This window comes from Phoenix dactylifera, chromosome 10, assembly GCF_009389715.1.
Source record: "Phoenix dactylifera cultivar Barhee BC4 chromosome 10, palm_55x_up_171113_PBpolish2nd_filt_p, whole genome shotgun sequence".
In the NCBI taxonomy this organism is placed as follows: domain Eukaryota; kingdom Viridiplantae; phylum Streptophyta; class Magnoliopsida; order Arecales; family Arecaceae; genus Phoenix; species Phoenix dactylifera.
The window spans coordinates 6,657,221-6,677,753 of NC_052401.1; the positions used below are offsets into that span (position 1 = coordinate 6,657,221).

At 38.6% G+C, this 20,533-nt stretch overlaps 1 protein-coding gene and 1 long non-coding RNA gene across 2 annotated transcripts; one reads left to right on the forward strand and one right to left on the reverse strand.

Annotated features, from left to right (window-relative positions):
• Positions 1-1,600: 1,600 nt before the first annotated feature.
• LOC120112258 lies at positions 1,601-2,220 on the forward strand. Its single transcript, XR_005513737.1, has 2 exons — positions 1,601-1,692; positions 1,892-2,220. It is a non-coding gene; the product is annotated as an uncharacterized LOC120112258 (long non-coding RNA).
• A 9,916-nt stretch (positions 2,221-12,136) lies between these two features.
• Positions 12,137-14,538, reverse strand: LOC103696612 (BTB/POZ and TAZ domain-containing protein 2-like). Its single transcript, XM_017840481.3, has 5 exons — positions 14,279-14,538; positions 14,056-14,189; positions 13,645-13,966; positions 12,611-12,930; positions 12,137-12,485 (listed from the first exon to the last, which is right to left on the reverse strand). Exons 1-5 carry the CDS (start codon positions 14,405-14,407, stop codon positions 12,326-12,328), a joined length of 1,065 nt encoding a protein of 354 aa, XP_017695970.2. The 5' UTR covers positions 14,408-14,538; the 3' UTR covers positions 12,137-12,325.
• Positions 14,539-20,533: the final 5,995 nt, after the last annotated feature.

Here is a 20,533-nt window from a genome sequence, read left to right on the forward strand (position 1 = left end):
ATGCCAAAATCCAAATCAGAGTTTGGATCTTTTATTTCAACTGAGATTCTCAATACTATAAAAAGAAAGTTTTTAATTGTTCTTTGATTTCATTTCCCTCCACTGATTGCTACAGCTCCTCCCATTTGTTTGAAGGGAGAATCCACAACTTACCACCCCCCAACCCCCCCCCCCAAAAAAAAAAAAAAAAACTAAGTGCTTTCAAGTCCCGAAAAACAATTATTCTAGTTCGCGATTTAAAGCAGTTAAAAAAGAATTCTGACTCAAAAGATAAAGTGAACAAGATTCCTAGCCAATGAGCAGCGAAAAAAGAATCCAGAAAAATTAAAATCCAAAAATACTTAAACCCAACCCATTTATGATCCAAACTCAAAAATGTGTTTGATCTCAGCACATTTCCTAGCTGAGTTCGGCTCGAACAAGCTCTCGATAAGCCAAGGTCAAGCTGCTCGTGAGCAACTCGGTTTGTTTGCACCCTGGTCAAGAGTTTATAAATTGAATGGTACACTACTTATTCCTTGTTATATATAAATACATTAATTATTCCTTCTTATTTATAAATACATTAATTATTCCTTCTTATTTATAAATACATTAATTATTCCTTCTTACAAATAAAGTATATAAATAAAAGTAATACCGAATAGGGCTTATGAATGTCAACTGAGTGGGGCAAATTCAAGTTCGTCACTGGGTTCAACTCCTCAGCTACTTCATATTCATGGGACCACTACCGAGCTAATGCCATCTTGATGAAGAAATTATTATCACTTGTCCCCTAGTCTCAAGTTTGGGTTTACCAAGTTTTTTTTTTCTTTCTTATTCTCTAGAAATTCTGGTTCCGAACTAAATAAGTTTTATTATCTTGTCGACAAAATCTTTAGGTGATTGCATTATAAACTCTAGGATCAGAGCCAGCATTAATTCTGCGACGATTTCATGCAAAACAATAGAAATTTCTGATCAAAAGGGTCATGTTGTGTAAGTAGTTTAGATTTCAAAGAACTCAACATAGTATCTTATGTTTTCTTGAGCTTATCTTTTACATCCATACATGAGCCGACCAATAATGAGGTCTATTGGCCTTGACTCCACTAAGTCTAGCCTTGACATGTTCATGGTGGTGGCCCCAGATTCACCATTAGTCCATTACACTGTACCCTCGAGATGATCAACCAAGGTTAAATATATGAACTTCTCATTCATGATGTCTCCTCTCTTCTCAATGAACCTTTACTTTTTAACTGTCATGTGCTTACCTGCTAGTGGAGCTCACATGAGACAAAATATTCTGAAAGATATCAGCCCGAGAGAGAGAGAGAGAGAGAGAGAGAGAGAGAGAGAGGGAGAGAGAGGGAGAATCCCCACAGCTTATTATAGATAGACCCACCCTTGAAACTATAGGATCTTCTTGTCTCTAGAATATGAGTCTAGTTCTCCTATGCAAATAGAGGGACAGAATGAAACTATTAAATTCCCTCATGCTGGACCAAATCTCATGTCTTTGACTCGAGGAAGACAGTAGAGGTCCGATGTGGCATCCTTTTAGTTCAAATCCAAACAAAGAGAGAGAAGGAGGGGGGGGGGGGGGGGGGGAAGGGAGGAGTATGGGGTCTGCAAGAATAGAGGCTTGGGCAGTCATTCTCATGCTTGTAGGACTCTCCTTGCTCATCCATCATCAAACAAGAGTTGGTAAAACATCTTCTCTTCCATTGCTCTCTCTCTCTCTCTCTCACTCTCTTTATATACATATATATATATATATATATATCAAGACATCAATCCAACTTCTTTTCTAGTATTATGCATGTGTTTATGGATCATAAACTTCTCATTGATGCACTTCTAAGATGGTTCTTAATGTTCCTTGCAAATCTACTGAATGTGGAAGGCGCCACGAGGTTGCAGGATCAGCAGCCGGCAACGAGGGGAAGATTTGTGGCAAAGAAAGGGATGATGCCTTGGTGGTGGAATGCGGATTATGCTCCAGTTAGGCGGCGAAGGCCAATACATAATAGTTTTGAGCCATGATTTAAGTAATGGTGGCCTTCCTCATGAAAACCTAAGTAAGATTTTTCTCAGAACCCACAAGAACATGAAAGAGAGGGGAGGGCTACTGTTTTGCGTTTCTAGTAGTTTTGGGATCTATATAGATCGAAGTTTTTGCTGTGGGTGTCTTGTAAGTAGTGGCGTAATATAATCTACAAGTGTTTTTTTTTAGAGTGCTTATCTGATATCAATCCTGGATTTTTCTTTACACATACAGGATTTACCCTCATGAATCCAGATTAGCCTTAACCATTGTATTCTTCAACTTCTTTTTCCTTCATTTTTTTAACCCACTCTATGTTCTCCATTACTTGGCCAAGGTGAAGTTGTTGTGTTTAAAAAGCTGCAAATGTAACTAACTTTAGTTCATAAATTTCCAAGCACATTACAAGATAAGCAGGCAATTGCAAGTCATCACCTTCTGGAGGAGGGCCATCTCTGGTATTTCGTACATAAGAATTTAGCCTAATATCTTGGCCAGAGGTAAACTGTGCATTGCTTGTATTATATATGCTCCACCTATGGATTACTAATGCATATATATTCAACGGTTTGAAGACCTCATTATTCATAGAATACCATGGAAATTAACCTTGGACCGGCAAACTTTCTATGGCGATTATGATAATATTTGAATCCTTTAGGAATCTCATTCTTCCCCAAACAAAGCAGTAGAATGGATATAGCAGTAAACTTTCTTTATTCATTAGCTGAGGTTTTTCTGAAAACATTATTCCTTAATGTCTATTGGATCCTAACTATAGTTGCAACCAAACCAAATTGAACCAAATCTTAATTAAGCTGCCCACTCGCTTGGTGTAAGAAAGGGTGTTTAGGCGGCAGACAAGCTTGATATATAATAAACCTTTTCAAGCTTGGCTCATTCGTTAATATATTGAATTAACGAGCTTGTTATTGAAAAGTCCATCAAATAAGAGGATATTTTTGGTGTAGAAAATCTCGGATTTAGGAGATATTAGGAATCAGCTCATTTTCTAGTTGATTCTAGCTTTTAATGATATTTGAGAGCTACTTTTGCGTTCCTCTTGTTTTTTGTTTGTATTTTAAAAATTCAAGAAAACATATTAAAATAGATAAACAGCTTTTGTGATTAAGTCTTTTCATTTTTTCTTCAAATTGCCTGTAAAATATTTTGAATTTTTGGAAGCAAAAATTTATTGCTCTCGAAAAAAGTAAGAATAAAAAAAATAGATAGCAGTAACTTAGTACAAATATTATCTTCAATATTGGTCTTTTCATAATATTTTCTTGCTTATAGAGAAATAAAAATATAAAAATAATAATGATACCAAACAAGTTGTAAATTTATGTGCCTACTGTTTAGCAAAACTTAAGATATGAACATCTTGTGGATATATTTATATCTTATCCTATTGCATGGAGAAATTATTAGTTGGATTTAGGCTGCAAATAGGTCGGGTTGACTCGTAACCCGACCCAACACGCTTAGATTTGATCCAACCTGTTTTGGAGGACCCGTGGGGCCGGGTCGGGTTCTAAAATTGGACCTATTCCATTTTTCAGGTCGGGTCTGGGTTTACTAAATTCAAACTCGATCCGATCTGACCCATTTAAAATTTGAGTTTTCAATTCTACGACCCGATCCGATCTATTTGAAATTGGATAATGTTGGGCTTCAATCTTACAACTCGATCCGACCCATTTGAAATTTAGATAATTTTGGATTTTCAATCCTACAACCCGACCTGAATTTATAAAATTATTTGGGCCCGTGCGTCGTAGCCTGTGGAGGTACAAATAAGTTCTAAAGCTATAGTTGGATTGACTCGAACCAGACTCGACTCGAACCCGAATTTTTTAGATTGGATCCGGGTTATACATGGATCGACCTAACTTGAATGACCCGTTGAGTCAAAAATTGTAGCGATGGAACTGACCTTACTCGACCCAATCTTCTATTGGGTTGGGTCTGGGTCCAAAATTAGAACTCGAATAAGAAACCAAATTAGATCGGGGTCACTTATGATCCAACTTGACTTGACTCATTTGCACCCCTAGTTGGATTAGATTTACCATGGACCAGTCCAACCAAAAAGTAATATGTTCAATAGAAATTTTTTTCCTTGTTATTCTTCCTTTTATGTGTAATGGGGTGGTCCATGCTGAACTTAATCCATCGAAGAGCCTCTTTAGATAAATGGACTAAAAATTTTATTGAATTTGTAGATTGGATTAATATAACCAGTAAAATCATAGGATCACAAGCTGAGTAGGCCTATATTCTAGAAATAGTTTTGAAGTGGACTATATAGAATCAAAGGAGTAGTTTTTTTCTTATGGGATTCAGATCAATCCATTCTAAAACTACTTTTCGGTGCTTATGAATAAGATCTACTTTAATCTATAATTCTATAATTTTGCTGATTATATTGGATTGGTCTATAAATTTACTAAAATTTTCAGCATAATCAGCTATTTAGATTCTAATAATTTCCTGCTTCTAGAGTAGGGGTTTGAACATCTCCAAGCAGGTCAATGTTCCGTACGGCACGCGGTCACGGGACCAACTACGCGGCGGAGCCCAGAGGCTCTCTTGTAGAAAACCAAGTCAAAGCACAGATTTCCAGGCACGTGCCTCGCAATCCCTCACCACTCACGAAAAATAAAATAAAATAAAATTTTCCGTTGGTGATGGAGCCCTCCAAGTTTGAAAAATCCAACAACAAGCATCCGTGTCGGGACACGCGTCAAGCCAGCAGCAAGCTGGTTGACTTGTTCTGGTTTTGGACGCTGTGATTGACCATCTTGGGCTGATGCCTTGTTCACATTCGAGAAGCCATGGATCATAAACATAGGAATACGGATGTAATTATAAAAGACAACCGATTATTAAAATACTAAATAATATATTATAAAAGATTAATTTATCAAAAATAAGAAATTTATTTACTAACAAGGAGGATATTAAAATTTATTAAATTATTTAAAAGCTAAAAATTCCCATCAAGTATGGAAAGTTTGATGAATTCCCATCAAGTTATTTTAGATATATATATATATATAATAATAATAATAAAATATCTAAAATAAAGAACTATATTTGATGAGAGTTCTATTATTATCCAAAATTAAAAATTATTTAATATGATTTATGATAAAAAATCATATTACATGAGTATCTTACTAATTATTCAAAATATAAAATTTTATTAATAAAGTTATTAATGCAGTTGCCGACGTGATGAATGGAGAATTTAGCACAAATTTTGAATCTCTATTTTAGTTACGTACTAGCATACAATTCGTGTGATAACAATATTAATATGATTTACGATAAAAAATCATATCACATGAGTATCCTACTTATTATTTAAAATAAAAAAAATAATTAATACTGATACTTACATGATGAATGGAGAATTTAGCACAAATTTTGAACCTCTATTTTTTTCTTTTTTTTCAAATTTATTTTATTTTATTAAATCTATTCTATATGTATGTCAAAAATAATTAGAAAAAATTACACCGTCGTGTCTCATGGCCCAATACTGCAGTGCACGTGTCATTTGACAATCGTGCAGTGCAAATAATAGCTTCGAATTGGTAGTGGATCTGAGCGGCGGGTAATAAAAATTACGTGTTGGTGGGCTACCGTTTTTTACGTTTGCCGCGTGATACTACTTTCTTTCTTTCTTTCTTTCTTTCTTTCTTTTTTCTTTTTTTTTTTTTTTTTCTAAAGCAGGCGATTCATACATGGCGGGTACGAATACATCCTATAAAGTCAGAATACAAAAGATCCCGAAGTGCTCCGGGCATCTCTCTTTCCCCGGCCCATAAGGTACCTTCCGAGTGGCACGCTACATACGCTGCCACCCAGTCAGCTGCCCCATTGGCCTCACGATACGCATGCATAGCCTGTAATGTAACACCCTCCCTCGCTATCATCCAAATGTCACAAAGTAAGGAATGGGCACCACCATGACTGCTCGGGCCCCTACGGATCCAGCTGATCACCGTAACCGAGTCATCCTCTAGAAGAATCGAGCTCGCGTGGAGCACCCGCCGTGCGTAAGACAGACCCATCCAGGCCGCTCGCAGTTCTGCCCCTGGAACCGAAGTATCAAAAATCTGACAGCCCCCTGCTGCCACCGCATCAGAACCCGGGCCCCTAACAATAAATCCGGCCCCTCCCTTCCTGCCACCATACAAGACAGAGCCATCAAAATTGACCTCGAGGAAACTCAAGGGTAGGGGCTCCGAGGTAAAGAATACCCTATGTGGAGCTGCCGAAGCAATGTGGGAGCCCCAGGTGTCCCGAGCTATATAAGGTCTATGAGCAGACTCTACATGGATAATCCCATCAGCTTGAGCACAGGCATGCTCCATCATAAACCGCTGGGATAGCCACCGCTCTCCAAACACCCGGACGTTCCTGGCCAGCCATATCTGATACGTTGTACAAGACGCCCTAATGGTTGATACTACCCCGATCAACTAATTCAAAGTCGAAGGCATAGCTTTTGGCCTGTTCTTTTGCGACCGTTGGATGGGTGAAAGGTGGCACCATCCGAGGGTGGTGGGAGATTGGGAGGGGTGAATTATAGCGTGAACGCATGGGCGATGACTCGGTGAGGTGGCGCCGATGCGGGAGAGAGAGAGAGAGAGAGAGAGAGAGAGAGAGAGAGAGGAGATGACTTTTATGGGCTCTAATCCGTTTTAAAATGATGAGTTGGTCCTCTTACGTGTGATGTACGTGGAAATCCTTGCATCCAAATCCTTTCAGCCCATTTGATACTTTGAGAAGTTGGCTGGCCAATCTTTCATGCAATTAGCTTCTCGAAGAACATGAATGCGTGGCAGGGCATTGTCTATGCTAGACGGGTGCTAGGAGCCAAACACATCATTCTGAAAGAAGACTCAGTGGTGGTAGTGGTAGTGGAGTGGATTCTACACGGAGGGCGGAGGGAGCAAAGCACCCGCTCCTTAGCGACATTTGGCGGTTGGCGAGCGAGTGTAATTCCTTCCAACTCGCCCATGTATACCGAAAGGCAAATAGGGCGGCCGACGGGGTGGTTACGTATGTTGCTCAGCACACCGGGGAGATTCTTTGGACACAGAAGTTAGATGCTCCTTCAACCTTGAGTAGTTTTCTTTGTTTTGATTGTGCTGGTTATACTCATGCGAGATTAGTGTGAGTTGCCGATATACCAAAAAAAAAAAAAATTAATGCATGAGAATACAAACATGGTAGAACAAAGAAGCTTGTTGTTCATGTTGCGAAGATTCCTTGCCATTAACTGGTGTGATTACGGTCTCCAATTCTCATTCTGAAATATAGACACAACCATTAGAACAAATTTCATGTTAATTGGAATAGATGAAGCATATAACAATCATGCCATATGTTTTCGAATAACAAATCCGTCATCGGCAGAATCAGGCCGAATTGAACAATCAAAATTCATCTTGACATAATTCGGTTGTGGGGGCTTCTAAGAGATAGTTGTTTGAGAAGAAGAATCCACAAACTCTCATGGTATATAGTAGCCCTAGTGTGTAATGGGATAAGATAAGAATAACATGACCATATGGGTGGGCCGTAGGGCTACTTGTAGGTCTTTAGAAAGTAAGTATAAGGAAGTGATTTTCCCTTCCTCCTGAACTACAAAAGTACCCTCTATTTAAGAATCATTTTCGAGAGGAAGTAAATATCGTTTAGAAACATGACCCATAGACACAATGTTTAGCATGAAATTCCCTCCATGTTTTCCAAATACAAAAACACTCTTTGTCCAATAAGTGTTTCCGTGTGAAATGTAAATATTGTTTGGACACATGGCTAACGTAGAGCTTTGATGTCTATATGGGAGGTGAATAGAGAGTTATACTGAAGTAGAGCTTCCATTTTAGTGTATATATATATATATAACTTATTTGTGTGTAATCGGATAAAATAGAATGATATGAGCATGTGGGTGGGCTGTAGAGGCGTAGGTGAGCTACCCTCCATTTAAGAACCATTTCTGCATAGAAGGAAATATCGTTTGAAAACTTAGCCCATGGCTGTAATGTTCCCCATGAAATGCCCTCACTTTTTTCCCAATACAAAAAAAAACCTTCAATGCAAGTAAGCGTAGCGAAATGCTCTCCTTTTTTTTCCCAATACAAGAATACCTTCAATGCAGGAAAGTGCAGGAAAATCCCTCCTCTTCCTTCTAAACTATAAAATACCCTTTGTTGCTGGAAATTGGACTCGGGGGCGGCCGCGAACTGAGGGGGGAGGAGCTCCGCTGCCGGGACAGTGGGTGGCGGCGCGTCGGCTGGTGGCGTCCTCCTGGAGAATCCTGCAAGAAAGCCGGTGGCCGGATTCTTCGGCGCCGGCCCTCCGAAGCTTAAGTCAGAGGGGGCTAGTATGTGAGGGGAGTAAAGGAGGAGAATGTTTGTTTCTGTCCCTCCCCTTTCTTCCCCCCAGGTTCTCTTTTATAGAAAGATATTATGTTACTTGGGATGTGACAGGGTAATTTGTCTTTTTCGTGATAATTGGGCACGATCATGCTCATTAATGGCGTTGTGGAGAATAAGGCCGGATTAGACCGGAGTCAGCGAACTGTCATGGTTGATCGGACCCGTTGGAGTGGTTGAACCGCCGGCCGTGGTGGGCCTGGGGTTCGTAGATGGCAAGTGCATTGATTGCTGAGTGAACCGGTGATCAGGGAGAGCCATACGCTTTGATGGTCCAGTGATCCGGAGATCATTTTGAGCCGTGTTCATTTAATGGTTGAGTGCATCGGAGGCCCGCAGGGGTCACACGCATTAATGATAGGGCGTGCCGGAGGCCTGCGGAGGTCACGTGCCTTAATGGCTTAAGGATGGTAACAGAGTACGGTGGAGTCGTGTATTTAGTTGTCAGATCCTCTAGAGAATTAGGCAGGGGTTGGATATTTGGCTAAGGCACGGGCTCAGCACGGGTGTCGAGCCGAGCCGGTTGCTTAGCGGAGTGTCCTGTTATGAGGTCGGGCGCTTTTTGGTCGAGCGCCTTTCTGGTCGGCGCTCCTCGGTCGGGCGCCTTCCTGGTCGGCGCTCTTTGGTCGAGCGCCTCTCTGGTCGGCGCTCCTTGGTCGGGCGCCTTCCTGGTCGGCGCTCTTTGGTCGAGCGCCTCCGAGTTGGCATGACTTGGGTTTTCCCCCAACACCCTTTATCTAAGAACCATTTTTGCGTGGAAGTAAATATCATTTGAAAATCTTGCTCACGGATGTAATGTTCCCCACAGAATACCATCTTTTTTTTTCAATACAAAAATACATTTAAACCAAGAAGTATTTCCACGTGAAAGAAAATATTGTTTGACACCTATCTAATAGAAAGCTCTAGTATCTATAGAGGTAGCCAATGGAGAGCTCTGTTGGAGTTGAGCCTCTATATCAGTATATGTATATATATACACATGCATGCAATGAGATAAGATAGAATAACATGCGCATGTAGGACCGTAGGTGGGCCTTAGGGTTGCATATGGGTGTTTAGAAAGTAATATGATGGGAAATAGCCTCTCTTTCCCCCTAAACTACAAATAACATGCAATACAAAAATAGCATGGCCCATGAATGCAATGTTTCACATGAAGTCCTTTTTTTTCCAATACAAAAATACCTTCGATCCAATAAGTATTTTCATATGTAAGTAAACATTTTTTGGAGATCTAGTGAACCGAGAGCTCAAATATCTATATAAAAGGAGAATGGAGAGTTCTATTAAAGTAGAGCCTCCATTTTAGTGTGTGTGTATCTGCATGTAATGGGATAAGTTAGAATGACATAAGCATATGGGTGGGCAGTAGGGGTGCATGTGGGTATTCAGAAAGCATGTAATTAAGTGCAAGGAAACTCTCTCCATTTTCTTCTAACTACAAAAATACCCTCTATCCAAGAACTATTCCATGTGAAAGTAAATATCATTTGAAAACTTGGCCTATTGATGCAATGTTTCCCCATGGATCTTTCTTTTTCTCCCAACACCAAAATCCCCTTTATCAAAGAAGTGTTATCAAGTGAAAGTAAATATTGTTTAGACACGTAGTGAATGGAGAGCACTAATATCTGTATAGGAGGTAAACCGAAAGCTCTACCGAAGCAGAGCTTTCTTTCTCCTAAACTATAAAAAAATCCTCCATTTAAAAACCTTTTCCATGTGGAAGTAAATATAGTTTGGAAAAAAGTAGCCTTTGGACACAATGTTTCCCACAAAATGCCCTTCCTTTTTTTTCCAATATAAAAATACCATCCATCCAAGAAGTGCTTTCATGTGAAAGTAATTATTATTTGGACACATGGTAAACAGAGAGCTCTATTGAAGCAGAGCCTCTATTTTAGCATACAAACATACGTGCATAGATACATACATACATACATACATACATACATACATACATATATATATATGTATGTATGTATGTATGTATGTATCTATGTATATGCCTATATATGCATGTGTGTATGTGTGTATATGTATGACAATAATGGGATACGATAGAATGATATGAGCATATGGGTGGGTAGTAGGGTGCATGTATATATTCAGAAAGATAATAAGTGCGGGGAAATGCCTTCTACTTCCACCCAAACTACAATGATATATACCCTCCATATAAGAACCGTTTGAATATGGAAGTAAATAAATATGGCGCATAGATGCAATGTTTCCTATGAAATGCCTTCCTTTTTTTCAATATAAAAATACCCCCAATCTAATAACTATTTCCACTTGGAGAGCTCTAATACCCGTATAGGTGACGAAAGAAGAGCTCTACTGAAGCAAAGTCTCCCATTTTAGTATGTGTATGTTTATATATATATATATATATATATGCGTGTAATGAGATATAATAAGATGACATGAGCATGTGGGCAGGCCATAAGGGTGCATGTGTGTGTTTACAAAGTAAGTGAAGAGGAATGTCATCCCTTTCCCCCTAAAATACAAAAATATCTTCCATCTAAGAACTGTTTCCATACGGAAGTAAATATCATTTGGAAACATGATCCGTGGAGACAATGTTTGTCATGTATGATAGAAATTTTCTATCTTATGGGAAAATTAAGTTAGTGGCAGCCTCAATATGGTGAAATGGAGGACAATCTTAAATAATTGGGTTTTGGAGGGCTAGAAATTTTCTGTTAGGCAAACGGTGCTTTATAGGTTGGGTGGTAGTGGAAAATTATTACAAAGTTGTCTACAGGGAAAAGATGTCCTACAAATAGAAGCAATCTTGGATCTTATGTCTAGACCCATTGTTAGGATCTCTTTCGTTATATCATGCTTCTTGTAGTACAATGAACTTGTAGTTGGATTTTTATCTAAGCCAATTTCTTATGTATCTAGTTTGTAGGCTCCTTTGGTCTCTCAATGATGAATAGGTACTTGTGTCTTCTAAAGCTTTTAGAAGTTGGGAGCAACTTCACTTTTTTAAATTTAGTATATATTGTGGGATGGAACAAATATGTTGGGTTTTTTTTTTAATCGGATCCTTCTTGCAAATCCTTAAACAATGGTGTACTTAGCATGCATCTTCTCTTTATTTAGGTTTAGCTTTCAAATGGTTGAAAACATTTGATACCTAAGAGAACCGTGGGGGGCATGATAATGATCTACCTTGACTTCGCCATACATCAATGTTTTGCTTTTTGAATTCCATGCAGACATGCGCATCTTTGTAGTTCTTTTGGCATCAAAACTACTCCCAACACCATGTGAGTTCTATAGTCTAGCTAGAGGGATATGTGTTTCCTTAAAATATCAAGTCTTTTATAGGACTCACTCATGACTCCTCTTTTGTAGGCTATATGGAGGCAAAGAAACTATAGGCAATTTCTTAGGAGAGACTCTATTTAGGGTTCTATATCTTTGATTAGCTGCTTTGTACACCAACAAATTGGAGCCACCATTGAATAGATTCCACAACCAGGTCTCTTTTTCTATATCCAATGCAACCATGATGCACATATTAGAGTTCATATGTACATGTATGCATGCATGTACTTATGTCTGATGTAGTTTGTGAATTATTATCACAATATCCACATCAGTACATTATAGAAGATCCAACACATTGAGCATAATTCATCATGTAATCACCTACATCAAGCTTTGATAAGTTGCATGGAGTATGAGTTCCAGATCTCACAAGAATATAGAAAGAATAAATACAATGAGAGTACAAAAGAATCAGGATTTACAAACTTTGTTTTGTTTTAAAGAATGAAAAAACAAGGGAAAAAAAAATCTAAATGAGGAGAAGTCACTTTGTGCCTGTGTATCTTAACCATGTCTTCTGGATTTCTTCTGGTCCCTTTCTCTTGGCCAAAGAAGACATTACTCTAGCAGTAACAACCTTCTTCACCAGAAGCCTCCATGTCTTATCTACTTTGCCATCCATTTGCATCTTTGATTTGAATTGCCTGCGTTAAATTAATAGACATGAAATGTGAGAATATTAGCTAACAAGTTTCTGAATGAAACACTGAAACATAAAGACAGTATCAATGGGCAGGTAGGTGGTATATATATATGGAATTGGACTCACTTGCAGAGAGGAACCTTGCAAGAGTCGGATTGGTCGCAGATGGAGGAGTGGAGCTGGAAGAGCTGCGACATGCGCCTGCAATGGATGCAACCACCAGGGGACAATTTCTTGCCGCACGTGGCGAAGTGGCGGATGAGGAGCTGCAGCCCTTCGCACGTGCGAAAGCTGCAGGGGCCCTTGCTCCTACTCGGGGGCTCGCCGTTGTGAGGCCCGACGACCGTGCAACCCACCGTGCAAATGTGTTGGAGGGACTCCATTGCCTCACTCAGTTGTTGGTACATCTCTTGATCTGCCATCTCTCTCATCCATCTCTTCTTCCTCTGCACACATTTTAGATCATAAGGATTGTGAGTAATCCATATCTTGCTGTTGTCATGCTTAATATAGCATAGTCCAGCCAAAGAAAAGGTTTAATTTAGCATATTTATCAATTTTTGGATAGCATCACCTAGATCCTTGATCTTTCAAAACTATCCTAAATTGAGAAATGTGTATACTATTAACCAAACTTGTGTGTGAAACTTAATCTATCCACTCACAAGAATTCACCAAGTGTCTGCAATTTGGTTAATTACAATGAATGAACTATTCCAGCCACAAGAATTCATTGAGTGTTTACAATTTGGTTAGTTCCAATGAACCTAGAATATTATGCTTCCTTTTAGGTCCTGCTCGTTTGTTTTTGTTTGGAAAAGGAGCAGGTACTGCATGTTTCTAAATTTTACGAACATTGAAGAGGTTGATCCCATTGAAGAGTCATAGATTCATGCAGGAGAATGATCTACATGATCCGTGTGGAACCTTGGCAACATCTTTCTTTATATCAATCATTCTATGCTGCAATTCATTGTAGATGATTCATGTCGATCATTCATGATCATGGAGTTCCATTGAGAGTTGCTCTTTTGATTGAATCAACTCGAAATGGAAATGAGAAGAAAAGATTTCTAATGGTGCATTGGCCTACATAAATTCAGAAGAAATAAGTTGTAGATTTCCAGTCATGGCCTACATGCAAGACAAAGAGCACCAACCTGGTCAGCATCTTCGACGAGCTGCAGGATCTCCTGCTCGAGCAAGGGATCGTGCCTCTGGATGAAGCGCCACCCCTCCGACCGAACCGCCGACGCGAGATCCTCGGCCACCAGCCTCATGCAACGCTGGTACAGCCTCGGCGCATCGCAAAGCTTGGCCAATTTCAGCACGTCCACCACCTCCTCCGCTCGCAACCTCGCCGCCACCCCCTCCTCGCACCCTCTCTTCAGCCACTTCACCTGGTAGGCATGAGACAGCACCAAGAGATGAATTCCATATCTCTCCATCGCCTCCTCCCCCTCCCTCGACGACAGAACGCTCCTGCAGTCGATCGAAATATCACCAATCACTCATCTTCTCTTACAATTCAATAAGATTAATCCATTTATAAACGAAGACTATGTATATACCTCGAGGAGTAGAAGAACTGAATGAAGGCGACGACTGCGTCGCAGGGGACGCCCAAAATCTGAATTATTCTCTGTGAATTCAAACCAATCCGGCAGCGGTACAGCATCTTTTCCAACACCGGCGAAGCCGAGGCCTTCATGTCCATTGGCACAATTAATATGAATGCCGAAGGAGAAGAGGAACACAGACAAGAAGATCAAAAGGAGAGTTCGTATTACTTACCAGAACGGCGGAATGGGCCGGGATGCTCCGGCCGCCGGAGGTTACGATTTGGACGTCGGCCGGCGGGACGAACTCGTTGCCGGCCTCGTGCCATCGCCGGAAGCTATTGCAGTCGGCTGAATTCCTCATTCTTCAAGAAATCAATAGTGGATTACTAGCCTTCTCCTTTCCTCTTCTCTTCACCTCTTTGGATGATGGAATGAGGCTCTTGGAGTCGTACCAAGAGTTGTTATATAAAATCTGGGACACGGAGAAGAACAGTGAAAACGACCGAGGCGGTTGAAATGGAAAGCTAAAATAACAAAGAGGAAACGAATTTAATCCTTTTATTGTTATATATAGAAAATGACGAGGCAGATAAGGCTGCCGCGTCAGCAACAGCTCGGCAGAGAATTTTTGGATGGGGAGGGTCAGCTGTGAGAGTAGGTAGATACATGTATTTTTGTTTGTGGTTGGATGGAGGATATTTATCGATTCAATGGTTGCGATTTTTTGTTTAGCGGAAATTAACATCTGGTTCTTTATGGGCTCGTTTGGTTCGCGGGAAAAGAAGGGAGGAAAGTATGGTCAACGAGAAAGTAATTAAATGTCTCTTGTTTGGTTGGAGTTTTCATACGAGAAAGATGGAAAAGTTGTATTTCTATGGGAATATGATTCCCACATTTCATGGAAAAGTCTTTCCTATGAGAAATATCGGAAAGTTAATTTCCCATGAGGTGGGATCACTCCATCTTTATTTTTTTTTCAAAAAGGCCCTTCAACATTAAAGAGGCATTGAAGACCTAATTTTTATTAAGGGTATAATAGGAATTAAACATAACTTTCCCAGAAAAGTGGATAGTCAGCAAAACATAAGCACTCTGAAAATCTGTCACTTTTCCATGTTTAACCAAACATACTAAAAGTACATTCTCAGACATTCTCTTCCTAGAAATCTTCTTCCCAAAAATCATATTTCTAGAAAGAAAAATGTTTATGTTGCATACACTTATACAAATACTTGCACGCAGTTATATTAATACTACATAATTATATTTATGCGTACATAGTTGTTTATAATTACGTACATATTAGAGAATAAGTGCGTACATTTACTAAAGATCGGAAATTAAAGAAGCTTTAAAACTTAGGGACAAAAACTTATAATCTGGTCAATGGAGGGAATACTTATCAATCTATTTTTTTTTGTTGCATGTTCTACCGAAATAAGCAATAATTGGAGAATATATGATGAGATGGATGGAAGATTCTTTGAGGATTTATATCTATAATGCTGAGGTGGATTTGAGCTAGCTCAATTACTTCAGCTTGATTGCTGGATATGCTCTTGCTCCCCCATAATTATTATAATCAGACTTCTATTTTTTTTTTTGGGGAAAAATTTTGTCTTACTCCTTGGTTGTGGCTTGGAGGAATTGACTAAGTGTTAGATTGCGTCTGCCGACAATGTTATTTATTTAATTATTTTATTATGTAAATTAGCAGGAAAGGCTTTGTAAGTTAGTATAATTTTATTTTTTTCAATGGAGTTGTGGAAAACGTTGTAAAGAATCCACCAATCTTACAACAACATGGGAGACAATGATTTTGTTTATGCTAAAAAAAGGCATGTTCCATGTGCTTTGCTTCGTAATCATCTCGTGGAAAAAATAGAAAAAAGCAAATAACATGTGACAGGCACGTGACCAAAGTGGTTCCACCAGCCACGGTGGGTCCAAACAAAGATTGTGAGTGGTTGCCAATCTAGTAAGAACTTTTATAAGGTTTATCAACAAAAATATATAGTTTTTAGAAGGAGGGTATCCACTAGTTAAATTGGTAAAATCACTCTTGATTTGGTGTTAATTAGTTGGCTTTCAGTGTATTCCTATCCATCCTTTTCTAAAAAAGGAAAAAAATCCAACTAGTTTAGTTTGGTATAAAATCGCCGAAGGTTGCTTTATTTCTCAAAAATAGACTAGTCGGCTTGGCGAAGCCAATATCCTTAGGTACTAATTAGTTGGTTTTGAATTTTTTTTCTTTAACCATGTTCTGCTAAAAGAAAAAAGAAATTTAACTAGTTCAATTGGTAAAGTTACTAAGAATTCTGTACCAATGTGCTAGCTTCGATCCTCCTTTGTCCATGTTCCTTTTAGAAAAAGAAAAATTCTCTCTAGTTCAATTGGTAAAGTATTGAAAGTTGGAAATCAATGGGTTAGCTTCAGTTTCTTTTTCATATATTTCAATAGTCATAGAGAATTGTCTGAATGTCTGTCTCTCCAAACTGAGTTTGTGCATAAGGGACCTGTACCAAGATTTAGTTGAATTTCTGGTGTCAATCATTCTATTTTTGTTCTAATTTTTAGGAATATAAATTAAATCTCTTGGCTTGCCCTTTGGGTAATGCCCTAGATCATTATAAATAGTATAAAAATAGTCGGTCCACAAGCCATGTAGAGGCACAAGTCCTTTTGTGGCTACCTACAAGTCGATTCTAGTTAATGTTTGAATTTGAATAGATTTAGGCTCCTAAGTTGGTGTAGATACTAGGACTTAAATGGGAAGAATATGTCAGACTATATGTTTATTCTCATATTGATTGTGCATTGAAAAGATTTTGGATATTTATAAAGACGAAAAATCCCAAATTATATTTTTTTTTGCTAGCTTTTATGAGTGAGATCTTGAACCGGTACACCTTGAGGTCTGAGGTTTTATCTCTTCTCAGTGATTGGTCCATACTTAGTAATCCAAAGCAACTTCTTAGTTTCTGTAAACTTCAGTGGAAAATTGGGTCCACTATAATGTAATTTTTGCGAGGGTATCTGAACAGAGACAACTTGTTTTCTATTTTCTTCATTTTATTTTTCCTTATAATCTTCTTTCCTTATTGATAAATTTCAGGTGGTTTTGCTTCCCTTTGCATTTTTTTATAAAAAAATTTGGCCTTCAACATCAACTTATCTGCAGGATATTGGAAATTGATCTCTTAGATTAACAGCTAGAACAAAAGGGTAGATTTTTCTTCTTCTTCTTACATCTGAGGAAGATGACAAATTCGGCTTTGACTGCTTGCTGTTTATTTTATTAGAAGGAAATAAAAGATTCATGGAAAAGAATTGGGAATTTGTTTCTTTCTTGTTCAATGCTGGCTATGAGATGACAAATTTGTGGTCATAATCTACATCTTTCACATGAATTGTGTGCTTGTGTGATCCCCTCATGAAAGGTGGCCAAGCCACCAAACTCAGGCCAAGTTCAGTGCTTGGGATACCAACTACTCTGTCTGCTATTGTCCAACAACAGAAGTGGGACACAGATGGACGAAATCTTTCTCCATGAAATATTCTAGCCTTCTAACCTAGCTATCAATGTCATGATATTAAGAAAAATCAAATCACCACATTGGAGCAATACGGCAAGCATGTATGGTCAGAGTTCTGACTTTGTTTTGGGTTGAGACTAATAAAAGTCCAAACCTAAAACCACTTGATAGTGCTTGCAAGGGATGACAAGCCTAGAACCTGAATCTTTGATCAAGATAAGAGGGAACAAGCCTAGACCAGTGGGTTGGGTAGAAACAAGATATAACTTTTGGGCAACAACTTGAAATAAAATTGGGCCATGGTGAAATAAAATCGGACCATGGACCAAGGCCCGATTTTATTTTCTGGATAGACTAGACATAACTGACAGTTGAACAATGAAAATGGATGACAAGTGCCTCATCGAATTGATTAGGTCATGTAGGGGTTCAGACCAATCTAGATCCATCATGTCAGACCTTGGCTGCATTGGTTAAGTATAGCAGCTATGTCTTCATAGCTCTTTTAGGAGCTCGTCTGGTACCATGGGATAGACCGAAAAATAAAATATCAGTTGATAAAAATGGCCATCACCCAATTATGTTTTGTTTTAGGCTTCTAGGCTAAGACCGGTGAAGTTGAGATCGCACTAAAAAATTAGGGTTTATTGATCACCCCCATAAGGAACTTGATCTTTGTGGACCAGCAAGCAGTGGTGGAGGGGGAGCTCGACCTTCTAGCAGCAGAGAAGGTTGTAGTTGTGCTCGCCTAGCAACCATTCATTCATATATTCATATACAATCAAGTGTAATAATCAACCGCACAACATATGTTCTTCATCTTCTCCTATGAACATTTTATTATATGATATTAAAAATTTTAGATGAATTTTAATTATTTTTTGTCTGATTTTCAGTTGGAAAAGTTCAATCATTAAAGCATTTGTAGTTCAATGTTCTTTAAAACTTTATGTAGAAGCATTAGTGCATGTGAACTGGCATTTGTAGTTTCTTCAACTAAGGGAACCTATTAGGTGTGATAAACCTTTGAGCCATTCTACCACACATGCATATATATGCACTCTCAGCCTGGCCGAATATTTGCATGCGTGACCAGCACCAGCTACTGTGCACGTGTGGATGGTTCATTTGTCTTTTGGACCATTTAGATTTTTTTTATTAGATTTTTTTTACGAGATTTGTTACAATCTTTACTCTAGGTTTAATGAAATTTATTACATTTCCAATTTACAAGATTTTCATTGAAGCTTTCGGCCCGCGGGGGTATGCAATGAAATCTCCTCACTTCTTTTGGAGCCGTGAACCGCATGATCATTGGTCTGATCGAGAAGAACAAAGTAATTCCATCAATCCATCCAACTCGAATATCTTAAAAAAATTAGAAAAATTGACAAATTAGTGAAAATAGATTTTAGATTTTTTTTCGTTTTCATTAATGAATTTCAAACCGAGTTACATAGCCATTAGTTATATTACTCGTGTTCCTCTTTTAATTGAAAAAAAGATTTTTTTTGAAATAAATATAACTAGTAGAAATAATCATAAAAATGTTAAAATCCTATAAGAGGTAGAAATCAAGTTTTACTTCCACTCTTTCTAGATTGAGAGATACATCCATTCAAATTTTTTTCAAAAAGAATTTTTTTTTTTTTGACTGGTCCATTTTAGAGGTCAAAAAATGGAATTTAATCATGATTGCTTGTTGTATGAACTCTTAAAGGATGGTGCCACATTATAGAACTTAAAAAATTACTCGATAAAGAACCGAATCGGATGTTGCATAAGTAAGTTATAGTATCCATAAGTTCGGCATACAATTTGGCTTACCAAAATGACTATATTTTATTTCTGGACCTTATTCAGTTTATCCTATATTAGTCAAAAATGGTTCATATCAAGTCTGGTGATCTTCTAAATAAATTTTGATGACAAATTTATAATGCGAGGGAAATCTTTTCAAGTTTTTTAATGTAAAATATATCATACTTTTCTCTAACATGTTCTTCTTATGACTAGCAATTCGAGATAAAAAAACTGTCGGCGACCTAACAAAATGAGGACCATCAACACTACAATCATGCACATTTGTGTAATGATAACCATTTAATTATCAACACCCAATCATTCCCTTCCACTTTTCTATCCCCCAGCAAGATCTATTGCACTTTCTTAAAGTCCAAGCCACAATGCCATATGGTCAACCTGGACGTTCTCAAATGAGAGGGATGGGAGTCACTGGCTCATGAAACCATTTCGTGTGCCTATGGCTAGGAAGAAACAAAGAGGATTTCCGACAACAACATCACAACCGTTGATTCTGCCATGCGAAGCATCATCATTCTATTCCACAACAACATCACAGCAGCTTAATGCCTGCGTTCCTCCTAACCTTCCTTTCAATCTTCTTTAAGCTCTTCTATACCCTCTTCTTCTCTTAACATAAATACTAGAATCCACCCATGCGCAAGCTACAAAAATTGTGTTAATTGGGTCCAAAATGCTGATTGGCCTGGGTCAAATACTGCTGGCTCGTAGCTTTTTGATTGTAAGGATCCAACCCCTTAAGTCCTTAACCCTAGCCCATAAAACGTTCTAACGGCCCAAATTACCACCAATAACAGGGCCCCACCAAGCCTCCAGCATCATCCAACAAACAGGATTCGACCCTGTATAAAAACTTATACATAATATATACATATATTTTTGGTTGAAAGGGAGGCAAAAATAAGCCACCGGACGAATGCCCGAGAAGTTCTACTCTTGACGGCAGCAACAGAAAGGGATTTTAAATACCAGTTGCTAACGACCACCGGAAAGAGCTAACGACTTCCAGGAAGCAGAAGCGGCCCAATGTATTTGGAGGCCTAAGGCCGTTTTATCTTTGTGGCCTTTTTCTGCAATGGGCCAGCCTAAGGTGAACTCACAGGTGCCTTTTTTTCTTTCCATTTTGT

What these genes read in the sequence shown, in the direction of transcription:
- LOC103696612 (XM_017840481.3), bottom strand. Translation starts at nt 14,407, where the DNA reads ATGAGGAATTCAGCCGACTGCAATAGCTTCCGGCGATGGCACGAGGCC. An exon ending in CAGTTCTTCTACTCCTCGAG is followed by an intron (nt 13,967 to 14,055) that starts GTATATACATAG and finishes GATCGACTGCAG; the next exon opens with GAGCGTTCTGTCGTCGAGGG. An exon ending in TCGTCGAAGATGCTGACCAG is followed by an intron (nt 12,931 to 13,644) that starts GTTGGTGCTCTT and finishes AAATGTGTGCAG; the next exon opens with AGGAAGAAGAGATGGATGAG.